This window comes from Helianthus annuus, chromosome 16, assembly GCF_002127325.2.
Source record: "Helianthus annuus cultivar XRQ/B chromosome 16, HanXRQr2.0-SUNRISE, whole genome shotgun sequence".
Classification (NCBI taxonomy): domain Eukaryota; kingdom Viridiplantae; phylum Streptophyta; class Magnoliopsida; order Asterales; family Asteraceae; genus Helianthus; species Helianthus annuus.
In genome coordinates, this window is record NC_035448.2 from 44,388,363 (window position 1) to 44,402,793 (window position 14,431).

At 37.2% G+C, this 14,431-nt stretch overlaps 2 protein-coding genes across 2 annotated transcripts; both read right to left on the reverse strand.

The window, feature by feature from the left end:
* Positions 1-1,330: 1,330 nt before the first annotated feature.
* LOC110873092 (transcription factor bHLH25) lies at positions 1,331-3,833 on the reverse strand. The gene is made up of 4 exons (XM_022122021.2): positions 3,596-3,833; positions 2,888-3,344; positions 1,854-2,186; positions 1,331-1,767 (listed from the first exon to the last, which is right to left on the reverse strand). The coding sequence occupies exons 2-4, from the start codon at positions 3,290-3,292 to the stop codon at positions 1,693-1,695; spliced, it is 813 nt and encodes a 270-aa protein (XP_021977713.1). The 5' UTR covers positions 3,293-3,344; positions 3,596-3,833; the 3' UTR covers positions 1,331-1,692.
* Positions 3,834-7,271: 3,438 nt separating this feature from the next.
* On the reverse strand, positions 7,272-13,091 carry LOC110870193. Its single transcript, XM_035985413.1, has 6 exons — positions 12,350-13,091; positions 11,408-12,268; positions 10,920-11,183; positions 8,631-8,723; positions 8,000-8,122; positions 7,272-7,330 (listed from the first exon to the last, which is right to left on the reverse strand). Exons 1-6 carry the CDS (start codon positions 13,089-13,091, stop codon positions 7,272-7,274), a joined length of 2,142 nt encoding a protein of 713 aa, XP_035841306.1.
* Between the last annotated feature and the right edge of the window lie 1,340 nt (positions 13,092-14,431).

A 14,431-nucleotide genomic window follows, 5' to 3' on the forward strand; every position in this document is an offset into this window, starting at 1 on the left:
TGTCATTAACTGTGTGCCATAAATGTGTGTCATTAAATGTGTGTCATAAAAACATAACACACAAATGCATGTCATGTTAATTTTTGACTCCTCAATCATAATTACCGTTTTATGACGTACAATGTGCGTCAAGAAATGTGTATTTTCTAGTAGTGGAGAATACTTGTTCACGTAAGAGGGTCGAGGAAATGGAAACAAGTGGTGTATGCAGTTGTACAAATTTTAATATGGTGCATCTGGAAAGCACGTAATCACCTGGTCTTCAACAGAAAACAGGCGAACATCAAAAGCATCAAGGAGGAGGCCCGACTACTGTCTTTTCTTTGGTGTAAAAACAAGTCCAGATCTATCGGGCTCACGTGGGAAAATGGTGTAATTTTGATTTATTGTGTATGAACGTGTAGGAATCTTGATGTCGTTTGGTGTAGTTGGGTTAACAATTGTTAATCCCTATTATAAATAAAATGGTTTTTTATTGGCCGTTAAAAAGAAAAATAAACTATATAAAGTAAAAGTGAAAATCACTAAATGATAAAAAAAAATACTATTCATCACACCAGCACCTTTTAATACATATATAAATACAAATCGGTTTTCTCGGGGACTAACGTTAAAGGGGAAGACGTTTTTGTGATATTAGATCTTTGGGTTTTCTTTGATTTAAGTATAAAACTAAGAATAATTCTATCTCTTGGTCAGATTAGTGTAAATTTATAATTATGCAAGTGTCTTGTTGTGTTTTTTGGTGTCTGTCCCGGTTTTCAGATTTGGGTGGTTCTATTGAAGTTCTCGTTTTGAAAAAAAAAACAAGAAAAAAAAAAACAAAAAACAAATACAAATTGGAATGCATTTACGCCAAGGAAGTTCTTTTCTTGTCGTTTCTTCATCAATATCAACCTTCGTCACCAACTTCCATGAACTTAAAGCCATTGACCAATTAATGTTTGGCTTAGTGGGTTCTGATTATAGAAATTTAATTTTAAGTTTATAATAAATATTTGAATTACATATTTTTTAAAGCATTTTAAATAATCATCAATAATAGAAAATTAAAATATTAACTTATATAAAGTAAACAACAATAAACTTTCTCTATTATATAACTAAATAAATACTCTACTCGTGAAACTTTCATTTTTATCAAATTTAAAAAGATTGAATGTTCAGTTTATATATTCAAATATCGGTAGGCTGTAAACGAACTGGAAGTTCCCTTACGGTCATTCTGAAAAAAAAAATGTTTATATATTAAATTCTGTATCAAATAAAATAGTGTAGTAGCACCTCAACATTGTTGCTTGTTAAGTTAGATAGATAGCGAAACAATATATAAAACATTAAAACTTATTCAACATACCATGGAAATTATCAAAATGATACATATTACCATAAATCAAACTTATACATAACCCAGAAAAGGAGCTACAAAGGTCTGTTTCCTCAAAAAACCCACAATGGAATACTGATAAAAAAAATGCCATACTAATTTAAAGCCATCAAAGGTTTCTGCTTTACAACAGGAGGGTTGTTAACATGGTGAACCATGAAAAAAAGAATGGAAAAAACCCTCCTGTAAAATGAACCTCATGGAAAACAAGATTTTTAGGCATGCATGTAGATGGTGAAAAGTGTGAAGAACATCAGACCCTTGTACCAGGATACATCAATTTGGATTGGAAAAATGAACAGTAGTCACATGAATCGTTGGAGTCCGGTACGTAGATTGTTAACAAGATCCTTCATTGTGATGGTGAATTCTTGATCCATCTGAAAGAAATATGGTATTCATCAAATGGATTAATTTGTAGAAAATTAAGTATGATCTTGGGATTAATTTATGTGTGAAGGTATACCTGGGCAACAACAGTTATGTCCAGTGCAGAAGTAGCAAAGGCCATGGCAGTGGTATTTATGACGGAGAGATGATGCTTTTGGATCAGAGCTAGGGTTTCTTCTACAATACCTGTTTTTTTCTCACAGTGAACCCTAATTAAGACATCCTTGCCGGAACATCTTGCCTCAACTTCAGGTAGTGGGTTACCATCAGCTAACACCCCATGTCTGTTCACAGAAAACACTGACTCCACATTTGGTTTCTTCTTGGTCTCTTCCTCAAGTGTCTTCAATTTTTCTTTGAGGGTTTTCAAGTACTTGATTGCATCTCCAAGAACAGAAGCTTTATCCATCTGTATACATGAGAGGGATAGAAAGAAAACTCATATTAGTTATGAAAACTAAGAAACCAAAATCAATTGACCTTGTTTTGTCATGTGTAACACCTTTTTGTAGACTGTGTTACTTGTAACAACCAGAGGCTGTCACATATTACGTTTAGCATTTGGTTGTTACACGTAACCTTGGTTTTAAAAAGCGAGAGGTGTACAAAATTGGCGAGTTGTAAAAATGATGTGGGAATCGCAAAGCGCAAAAGCGGTGGGCTTTTCGTACCCGAGGCACAAGAAGATTATATAAAAATTTATATATATCCATAGGTTTTTAGCGTCCCTTATCCAAAATATAGTTTTAGCTAAGGTTGACACTTTCATGCATAAAAACACCCAAAATACATAAGGTGCGCGCCTTAGACCTCAAAAAACCCAAAAAAATGCGTTTTTCTTGCGCTTTGTGGAAAAAGCGCGCCTCAGGTACCTGAGGCGCTAAGACCTGCGCCTTAGTGTGCCTCGCGCCTCAGGCGCCCTTTTTAAAACCCAGCACGTAACATGTCTGCTTTTTGCATGTAACACGTGCAAAAGGGGTTCGTTCATTTGGGTTTTTTTCTTAGTTTTCTTAACTAATATGAGATTATTCCTATAATTGACCTAGAATAAGAATATCTATATATATGTATATGTTGTTATTTGGAATTGGAATTGGGTATGTTAATTACCTTTTTAAGGCCAGGGACTAAAGCAGAGAGCGCTATGAACCTTTGGCTGAGTTTCTCCCTTCGCTTTCGCTCTGCCAGGATATGGTCTTGAGGTGTAGTGTTTTTGGCAGCACCGCGATTGCCAAACTGGACACCGTAAGTGAAGCCCTTGGAAGAAACAGTGCCTTCCTCCATAGGGGCAGCTAGATTCTGATTCATGATGGGCTGATCAGAGCTTATGCACGAATTCCAGCTGCTGGTTTTGAGTTGCTTAGATGGCCTTGGGGATGGTTCCATAAACACAGGTGCATGATCTAGAAATGCCATGTTCATTGAATCATCATATGGCCACTGGTTGTTGTTGTTGAAAAAAAGGTCATCCAATCCTGACAATTCTGAAAAGCCTCTGAATTGCGAAATCTCCATTAAGGTTTTAGGAGATGAAAAACAGGATCTTAATTAGTATGCAAACAACACCCTGCAACCACAAAAATCATACATCAACTTTGAAACATGCAGGGGCGGATCTAGAGGTGTTTTGGAGATTCCCAGGAACCCCTCAGTTTGGAAAAAATAGAAAAAAATAATGGAAACTTTGTATGATTTGGAAAAAAAAATGCCGAGAATTAGTGAAAATCTACTAAAAGGAACCCTGTGCATCAAATTCCTAAATCCGCCACTGAAAACATGCAGATCAACAAATCATAAGACAAGTAAACAAGTTTCTACCTTTTGGGTAGGAGGAAGAGAGCTGTATTAATGTCCTAAATCATATGAGAAGTAATTAAAGAGGTGGTTTTATAAGAGCAGATTGATGGGTCGGTCGGTGATGTGAACTAGCCTTGCCGTCTGAATAAAATAACCATTAAACAATAATGGATGACAATTTGAACTAAGAAAAAGATGGTAATCGTTGGCTGGCTACATAAAACCTTTTTGACGACAATTCCATGGACTTTTTATATGCAATGATTAAGGTGAAATTTGGACTTTTATCAACCACACCTTGACTTTGATATAATACACAATACACCTTTCCCAATTAATACACACACGGTTTTAGTTTTGTTTCTTTTCTACGTACCCACTTGAACAAAACAACAAAAAATTGCAATTTTGACTTTTTTTCAATTAATAATTAGTTTAGACTAAATTGCTATTTTCGTCCATGTGTTTTGATTCTTCAATTTTGTCTAAAAAGTGTTTTTCCGCATTTTGGTCCTTGTGTCTTCAAAATCTTGTCCCTTTCGTCCAACTTACTAACCACGTCCATATTTTACCGTTAAGACAAGAGCAATTTCTTCAAATTCAATATATTTTTTTTTAATTTATTCAGTTTTAGACCTCTTTTTACTTTCCCCTTTTATACCCCCTATATTATAGCCCTGATTTCACCATCGTAGCTATAACTCCGATCGTTTTACTAGAGTTAAGTAGTCATTCTAGCTTCGATCGATTAAAATTCCAACAATGGATGAAATGTGGTGTGTACGAAAGCACGATAAAGCCTTCAATCCAGACGTCGGATATGGTTCCTTAATCTTCTTCTTTCACATTTCACTATTCAATGATTTGTATTAATGTTCGTTTCATTTTTTATTTTAGCTAACTACCGTGTTAATTCTACACAAGAATTCCGTCATGGGGAAGAATTTACCAACTTTCTAGAGAAAAGATATGAGAGAGGTAATGTTAATTTCCAACAAGGTTAAGTCTGACCTTTTAAACTTGGTTATTTAAAAGAAAGAAGATGTAGTTAAATGCCATTATAGGATGCTAGGAGAGGACTTGGATTTTGGTTTAAGACCATTGGGTGACGATAGTGATGTTAAAGTGATCAAAATGGTTGAGTCTGTTAAAGTAATTGAGGTGTATGTAAAACATATTACACCAGATTATAAGGCTCTACATAAAAGATTCAATAATGAAGTAAGTGCAGAGAATGATGGTCAGAGATCTAAGGCGACTATAAAAGAAGTAGATGAAGGTCATGCATAAAAAGGGAGCGATTGTGAAGGTAGATTTTCTCCTCTTGAGGAAGGATACCAGATCCTACTCAATACTATCAAGGATCCCGGATCCTATAAAAATTTTGGATTCAGGATCCTCAGGGTCCAGTGTTATATCCTTGATGTCCTGCTCTCTTGCCTCCATGACATCTCGTGGAGGATACTTTAATTGCTATGTTGCCCTTGGTTTTAAAGCTGACTTCATTGAGGAAGTGTAACAGTTCTTGGCTTCCTGTTGATCACTATCAATCTTCACTACTCCCCACGGAGTTGTAGCTTCACACATTGATGGTATGTAGAAGGAACAACTTTCATATCATGTATCCACGGCCTACCAAGGATCACATTGCAACAAGAAAAACAGTCAATAACACAAATTTTTTTGACAGAGTTTACCCCCTTAATATATATTGGGAGTGTGATGTTCCCCAACGTATTCTTTGTCTCTCTATTGAATCCTACAAGGACAGATGATCTCGGCAATATCTCTGACTCCGGGGTATTCATCCTTTTGAGGACATCCAATTGAATTATGCTCACTGAACTCCCACCATCAATTAGGATCCTGCGAACAAAATGGTTAGATATAAACAAAGTAATGACTAATATGTCGTGATGAGGGTCCTGGTTGTCAACACGGTCATCCTCATCAAAGGATATGATTTTCTGCTGAGTTAGATTTGAAGTTCGAATGGGCCTTTCTCCATTTTCCAGCTTAGTCTCCTTAGCATGTCTTTTAGTTGCAGAGAATGATTTTCCGCATATATCAGAACCTCTGGAAATGAAGTTGATGATTTGAGCATCTGCAGGTGGAGCGGTGGCTCTTTCTTGCAATTTGTCAGGATCCTGGATCCTTGACTTTTTCCTTCCCAACAACTCTTTTAAGTGACCCTTGCTTAGGAGATAGCCAATTTCCTTTCTAAGTGCAATGCACTCATCGGTGAGATGGCCAATGTCTTCATGGAATGCACACCACTTTGACTTATCCTTGTGAGATGTAGGCTTTTTATTCTTCTTAGGCCATCTAGCTTTCTCACCTAAATTATATAAAGTAAGCATCAATTCATTATTATCAACAGAAAAACAATATTCAGATATGTGAGGATATTCTTCCTTATCTTCTTCTTGTTCAACCGAGTGAACATTCTGGTTATCATGTTTAGAGTATTGCTTGGATCGGTTATTCTTAAAGTAGGATCCTTGCTTCTCCTGTTTTGATGATCCAGAGAATCTTTTTTGCAATCCCATTTTAAATGCTTCTACGACAGTGGCTATATCTAAGTTTGGGATTTCTAAGGATTCTCTACCAAATGTAGTAACATAATCTCTAAATGATTCATCACGGCCTTGGGTGATCCTATATAGGTCACTAGTTAACCTTTCAAATGTTCTACTACAAGAGAATTGGTTATTAAATAAGTTAACTAAGTGTGAGAATGAAGTTATAGAATAGGGAGGAAGGCTTAGCAGCCATTTCAATGCTGATCTAGTAATTGTAGATCCGAAGCCTTTGCACAAACAAGCCTCTTTTAGTCTTTCGGGAATGAGATTGATTTCTATTATTTCCCTATATTGAGCTACATGTTCTTCTGGATCAGTGGTTCTATCATATAAGTTCATGTTGGGGGTTTGAAAACCCTTTGGTATCTCAGCATTGCATATGGGATGTGTAAACCGAGATATTCTATGACTTCCATCCGGGATCTCAGGAATAGGGTTCACCACTCCTGGGCACTGGATATCATATCCTTGAGCTTTTGTAATTCTCTGGCCATAGGTTGGCTGATTCCCGCATCCTGCATATAACCAAAGTTAGTATTAAAAGAAGTATTTAAATTGTTACCTCCCGACTGATTCGAAGTTGGTATGCCAGAAGTATATCGAGGATAAGACACGTCTGGTACAACGGTAGGTCCAGAAGAAGCAATAGTTTGCATAGGGATGAAATCCCTTCATGAATTTCAGAGCTTCCCCATGACTGTCTGCCTGAGGATCCTTGATCCTGAAATACATTAGGACCAAGGTAGGTCTGGATGTGTGATCCATAAATCTGTGGGGATCCTGGGTTGTTGAAGTAGGATCCTTGAGCCGGAGACGTCTCCATGTATCCTTCAGACTGGATGAAGGATCCTTGATGCTGGTTGGTTGTCACCGCTCCATGCTGATGGATAGAGAATCCTTGAGGAAGGGTCATGGCCAATGATCCAGGCTGATGGATCAATGATTCTTAAGGAAGGGTCATTGCCAGTGATCCCTGTTGTAGAATGGAGGATCCTTGAGACTGCATGTTGGGCATCCTGGATTGCTGAGCTGCGTTTGCTGGGGTGACAAGATCCAACGTCCTGGGTACAAGTGGAGAGTGATCCTTTGCTGGCCTCTTCTGTTACTTGATGTCATCAATCTCCCCGAGGATCCTCTGGGTAGTCTTGTCCTATTGTTCCATATAGCTCTTTATCTGCGAAAACAAAACAGAAATATCACTGTTAGTATTAGTAGAAGAAGAACTAGTAGTTGATCCTTGGAAGATTGATGAAGTCTTCTTCTGAGTGTTATCCTGATTTTTCTGGTATGGTGGTGGAATTGGAGGCAATAATGCACTGGTTAGGGATGAGGTAATTGTCGGCATGGCACTTGAAGTGGATTTTCCCTGAGAAGCCATAGAAGTGATGATGTTGAACAGAAATGAACAAAAAACAGGTTTTTTTAAAAGTGGAAGCACCACTTTCCCCACGGTAGGCACCAAACTGTTTTGGTCAAAAATTAAACAAAGGATAATGTAACCAAATCTGATTTTGTGAGGTAGTGTGCTTGTATGTTTGATAAATGAATGAACAAATGTGAAATGTAATGAACAATGAACACAAGGATTTGTATGAGGAAAAAGCCCTTGATCTCAATGCGATCTCCGGCACAAAAAACCTCGGATAGTGAAAACCATCGCTATTAAATGTATTAAGCTAACAAGAGTTTACAACTTCGGAAGTTGATCAAGTGTTGTACAATGTATGCTATAGTGAGAGTGTATTCGAGAGCTAATGTTCACGAGAGAGCGTGTGTGTTTTTGCTAATAGCAGTTGTTGTTCTCTAAAACTTGATCAACCCCTTTAAAAAGGAAATAACAAACAAGTCCGAAAAAGGTGCAAAACCACGTCCAAAATGTTAACGTTGAACCATTTCCTCACGTGCAGCATCTTCAACGACTCAAGTCCGATATTCTCGCCATGTCTTATTCCATATTGCCCATGTCCTGCATGCCATTACGAAAATATACAAGGAAAAACTGTTATAAGTTATAAAAATAATAACGATCCGTGATCCTCAGACTTCCTGCATCAGACTTTAAGGATCAGTGATCTAGGCGGGTCTAAGGATAAGTGATCCATAAGTATTAAAAATTAACCCTAACAGTATGTATGAAATAATTGCACGTATAATAAGTGTTGGTTTGTGTATGAACACGTATTTAAATGATTGATTGCATGTATAATCAATATGTATAAAATATAAACTCCATTATGATCAAAGTCTTGAATTACAAATCTGGAAATGAAATACGAACATGATACGAATACAAGTTTCCATAAATAGAAACACGAATACACTTTCTAAATAAGGAAAGTACAAAAATGCGAAGCGTTACACATATGGAGTAAAACTGAAACCACTCTCAACCACCACCCATTGCCCCCAACCGCACCACTCCAACCACCACTCACTGCCCTACCAAACCACCACCGCCACCTATCATTTCTCACCTCCCTCTCTCTCCTTTTCACCACCCACCACCACTTGCCACCACCAACTCACTCCCTTTCCGCCAACCCTTCCTTTAGCTCTAATCCTATCTCCTATCCAAATCCACACCACACAAATCCAAAAACCCAATTTTCCAACCTTTCTGATCTCCACCATTCGCCGCCACCAACCTTAAACCCTAGATCTTCACTCTTCAATCTAAACCCCTAAAAACATATCTTAGCATCATCCACCAACACAAACACAATCTCAATCACAGAACCCGAAGAAATCTTAACTTTTACTGTCACGATCATTGTCTGAAGTAAAACCTAGCCACCCGAACCTAGACGCCATTCTCCTCCAGAACCTAGCTGTCGTTAATCCTCATGTCGCTAGAACCCTAGCCACTTGTAGTGGTCATTTGTAACTCTGATCCTTCGTCTCCACCACTTGGTTACACCGTCATATCCAGTGGTTTTCCGCATCTCTAGTTATGAGGTGGAAATGGTCCACGCGCCGAATAATCAATAGTACTATCGTGAGCTCCGCCGGTGGTTGCAGGTGATGACTATGAACGTGTATAGAGAGGAGAGTTTGAGAGAAAAGAGAGAGGTATAGAGAAAGAGATAGAGGGTAGAGAGAGACATATTTGTTTTCTTTTATGTGTGTGTGTGTGTATATATATATATATATATATTTTTTTTTAAACTAGGTTATCACCCGGGATTGCTTCCCGGGCTGGAGAAAGTTATTAATTTACTTATTATTTATGAGCAATACATACTTAACATGATAAAAAAGAGTAAATTATAAGTTTTGTCCTTTATGTTTACACTAAATTGCAGGCGGTGTCCTTTGCCTTTAAAATTGATAGGTTTTGTACTTTATGTTTTAAAATCCTACACGTTATATCCTTTAGACCTAACTCAGTTTATTTTTTCAGTTAAATAAGAACATGTGCAGGTCACATGAGGGTAGAAATGTCATTTGTTAATCCATTTATCTTTTCCCCCAATATAAACATCCTTGTCTTCAGCCTTCTCAAATTCTGGCGAAACGCCGGAGACGGAGACCCCATAACCACAGCCGGCGACTTCGAAGATGAAAATTCCTTCTTCGATTTAGTCTTCACACACCCAACAGTCAACGTTATTAGTGGCTTTCACAGTCATCACTAATCACCAATCTTCAAACTTGGATGGCACTGATTTAAAGTCAAATCACATTTATTCTCCTCCCCTGTTTTTCAACAATAAAGGAAAATATTACTACTAGACTGAACCACCCATACAAACACCCCCAGGTCTCCCTTTCGAGTATTCATTAGTGGGTTTCATAACCATAAACCCAAATCAGACAAGGAGGAGATGAAATGTGAAATCAAAGAGGTCAGCATTAGCTCTCTGCTCAACAGAGATAACAGTCATGATCAGTCACCGTCGAACTGGTTCTCCAAAGAGGTTGTTAACAAATACTAGAATCTTTTTAAACACTTTTACATCAAGGTTTCTAGATGAATAAATCAGTTCCGCTTCTCGTTTCTATTTGAAAATAGAGGAGGGTTGTTGATGGTAATCACCGGCCGGAGAACGACAACCACCCTCAGAAACCAAGCTCACCAGCCTCATCCAACTTCTGTAAACATAACCCTAATTTTCTCCCCCAATTGGCAGGTTGATTTCAGTTTGGAGGGAAATGTGAAAGACTAGGGTTTAGGATGGTTTATATTGGGGGAAAAGATAATATTAGCAAATGACATTTCTACCCTCATGTGACTTGCACATGTTCTTATTTAACAGAAAAAATAAATTGGGTTAGGCATAAAGGATATAACGTGTAGGATTTTGAAACATAAAGTACAAAACCTATCAATTTTAAAGGCAAAGGACACAGCCTGCAATTTGGTGTAAACATAAAGGACAAAACTTGTAATTTACTCTGATAAAAAATAAGTGACATGTTAATGGAATAAAAAATCAACAGTTTACATTATAAGCTACCAAAGACTTCTTTATAGACGACATTAGACGTCTTATTTGTTGGTTTTCCATCAGCGTCGAATATCAATATTTTAACCCCTTCTCTGGTCTTGACCCTTGATAATGCAACGTACAACTGACCATGAGTGAACACAGGATCTTTCAAATACAGACCAACTTTTGATAAGGATTGTCCTTGACTCTTGTTAATTGTTATGGCAAAACAAACTAATAAAGGAAATTGTCTTCGTTGGAATTCGAATGGTATTTTTTTGTCGGACGGAATCATATTAAGCCTTGGAATAAAAACTCTTGTGCAGATATTACCACCAGATATTACTTCAGCTTCTATTACTCGTTTGCCTAGAAAAGTAATTTGTAGCCTTGTACCGTTACATAAACCTTTCTGTTGATCGATGTTTCGGAGAAGCATTACAGGAACACCAACTTTAAGAACTAATCTATGATTAGGCAAGCCAGAAATCTTAAGTGCATTCAAATTTTCTGTTGAGTATAAACCTTCTTGAAATGAATCAAGCATTTGTTCAGTTTGACATATGCTATCGGAACTCAAATACTCTTTAGCATCACCTGGAAATAACGAAAGCAATCGATAGTTAATTTCATGAACTACATCATTTTTTGGTGCTAGAATTGCTCGCTCAGAAAAAAAAATCCAGGATTCCGAAATTGTTCCATAATTGAAGGGTATACGAAGTCAATTAAGCTTTGTATTGGATCAGAATTATCGGTAATTAATAGATCATCTGGTATCTCAATAATTGCTTCACCATCGTTATCATCTCCCAACTTACCTTCACCAATATCAAGCAGCCATTTCGCAAAATCCCTGATAGAGTCCATATCAGAACTTTCAGCTCCAATTGTTAGGCGCATGTTTTTAGTCAACCTTAACAGTTTGCACTTTGACCATATATATGAAGAGCTTAAAGACGCATAAACTATTTGTTGTCTAGTACCATTAGGAATAACTGGTAGGATTTGTCTAAAGTCACCGCCGAGTACAAAAACTTTCCCTCCAAACGGAACATCAGAACGAATACTCCTACCGTCAGAAAATACGTCAGACATCGTCCTATCTAAAGCTTCAAAGGTATGTTTGTGGACCATCGGTGCTTCGTCCCATATGATCAATTGTGTTTCCTTTAATAATTTGGCGATATCACTATTTGGCTTAATATGACACATGGAATCTTCAGTGAGATTAATTGGGATATGGAAGCGAGAATGGGCTGTCCTTCCACGAGAAAGTAATAACGAAGCAATACCACTTGAAGCAACATTTAAAACTATCTCACCTCTACATCGAACTGCTGAAGCCAAAGTCTTCCATAAGAACGTTTTTCCAAGTCCACTGTAACCATAGACGAAAAATAAGCCTCCTTTACGGCTTGCAACTGCTGCCATTATTTCGTCAAAAATAGCTCGTTGTTCATCTGCCAAACATTGATGCAACTTATTTAACTCAGCTTGTACTTCATCTACGTCATGTGATAGCTCTTCATTGATTAGACGATTATTAGCATCACGTAACGAATCGTCATCAGGGAAAGGCATCGTGCTAAATCCTCGTAATGACGAACCATTCGAAACTAAATATTTTTCAATTTCCAACAAAGTAAGTTTTTTAATTTGATGTTCATGAAGCACTAAACCTAAAAAATGAAAAAAAAAATTAATTGTTGTTAATAATCAAACCGAAAAGTAGAATGTAAAATAAAAAGCCAGATGAGAACCTGAAATATTTGTTTCTTTTTGACGTCTGTATAAAATATCATCTGCTAAGTATTTCCACGTGTTCTCCCACACAAACTCTGGCCGTGAAAGTGTATTTGACAACAGCAAGGTAGAAAATAACGCTCGGAGATACCCAACATGTCCTTCAAAACTTGCTTCTTTAATGGCCTCAACGTATTCATTGTCATCATCTAAGAGCCCCATTGCGTAGCAAGCATCTCTAAAAGTCGGGAATAACTGACCGTTAACAGTACGTATTTCCTCGAAGAATCTGGGCCCTCTAACTTTATTCAGAAGTATCCTCAAAAAATAAGGTTCGCCTAATGCAGGAGACACAGAATGTATACGGCCAACAGTTTGGTACGTCTTACGTACTTGCCAACATCTATCTTTAAGCTTCCAAACAAATTTGGAAGGAAACTCGACATAAGTCAGCTTTCTAGCATCTTTATTTGACTCGTTTAACTTCATCCATTGAACAAATATTGAAAAAGCAACTGAAGGCTTACTTAACACATTATCAATATCGTCATCCGCACCATACACAACATTCTGTTGGCCCGTCATATGAAAGGGAAGCCTCATAACTGCAGGATACCTATAATGAACCTCGTTTGAGAATATTCTCCATGATGCCTCACAAGCTGAAATATATCTACAATCATAATATTCCTTGATCTCATCTCTTGGCTTATCCTTAATGCTTGGATTTGAAACACCAGAAACAACCGCAGTAGCCATATCAGGGCCTTTATTAATGTACTTGAACAACTATTTAACTGAACCGGCTTGATTACACCATTCTACATTGATGTGTGCTTGATATCTTTTTAGAAGCCTTTTGTTATACGGAACTACGCTTCTGTTGTCCAATCTAACACCAGATTTTATAACTGTGTGGCCTGAATCTCGTCTTCGGTATACAGGGAAACCACTTAAATCAACAGTTGTATGTGGTGAAAATTTCTTTGGAAAGTTTTTGAACATCTTTTACCAACCATGCAAGGACAATTCAAATTAGCATTTCCACATGGACCGTGAATCATATAATCACTTACCAACGAATAAAGTTTCGGATCTTCATTTTTATCTGGAATCTCAGTGGATATAAATGGATCTATGTGATCTACAGTAGGAAGTTTGTGATCGACCTTCATAAATAAGCATATATGTGCATGAGGAAGACCACGCTTCTAGAATTCTACCGTATAAACAACTAAATAAAAAGAAAAAAAACAAATTTAGTACTTTATACAACTAATTGCAAATTATACACGAAAAGAAGAAATGTAAAAAAAACTAACATACCAGCGTTAATCTCACCGAATAATTGGAATCCTTCAAATCTTTGAGTATGAAATCGAGCTTCATTTTAAACAATCGACACAATATGTCAGGCCTGTCCTCAGCTTTGATGGTGGAATCTTTTAGAAATATTTTTACTTCTGGCCATTTAGGATTACAAGTTATAGTTATGAAGAAATCTGGGTACCCGTACGACTTACATAAGGCCATTGCATCGAGGTAGTTTTGTTGCATGAATCTTGCACCTCCAGTAAATGAAGAATGTAGTATAACAGGCTTTCCAGTGTCTTTTACAGCTTGTTTACCTTTAGCTTTATGCTTCTGAAGATTTTCAAATGTTTTAGATCGAAGGTTTGTTTGTTGTCTGCGAATGTAATGTAGTCTCTCGCTCTCGATCATCGTATATGCGTCAACTAAAAATTGTTGTAACAACCTTCTTTCATTAAGAATTAAGGAAAAACCATAATTTCTATCTTGGATCCTATATGCAAAAAATTCTCTCATCGTGCACTTTGGCTTTATTTTCTTTTGTGTCGCAATGAAATCTCTATGGGGAATATCAATTCTATATCCATCATCACCATATGGGAAAAGCAACGGATATTGCAAAGCAAGATATGATGGATGTAATTCGCCAATACGCTGCAGCATTCCAGACTGAGTCTCGACAACAATATCATGATGGTCTATAGCTTTATCTATGTCTCCAACAACCAGAGCAGCAACTTCAGACGTGGTTGGTAAGTTATATGTTCTGCCATCTTTTTCTCTTTTAT

Excerpts from the sequence above, each read along its gene's own strand:
- LOC110873092 (XM_022122021.2), bottom strand. The coding sequence starts at position 3,292 with ATGGAGATTTCGCAATTCAGAGGCTTTTCAGAATTGTCAGGATTGGAT. Across the intron at positions 2,187-2,887 it reads TAGTCCCTGGCCTTAAAAAG|ATGGATAAAGCTTCTGTTCT; the intron begins GTAATTAACATA and ends TCATGTATACAG. Across the intron at positions 1,768-1,853 it reads ACATAACTGTTGTTGCCCAG|ATGGATCAAGAATTCACCAT; the intron begins GTATACCTTCAC and ends TATTTCTTTCAG.
- LOC110870193 (XM_035985413.1), bottom strand. The coding sequence starts at position 13,091 with ATGGCTACTGCGGTTGTTTCTGGTGTTTCAAATCCAAGCATTAAGGAT. Across the intron at positions 11,184-11,407 it reads GCTGCTTGATATTGGTGAAG|GTGATGCTAAAGAGTATTTG; the intron begins GTAAGTTGGGAG and ends CGTTATTTCCAG. Across the intron at positions 8,724-10,919 it reads AGCTGAAGTAATATCTGGTG|GAGATAGGATTAGAGCTAAA; the intron begins GTAATATCTGCA and ends GGATTTGGATAG.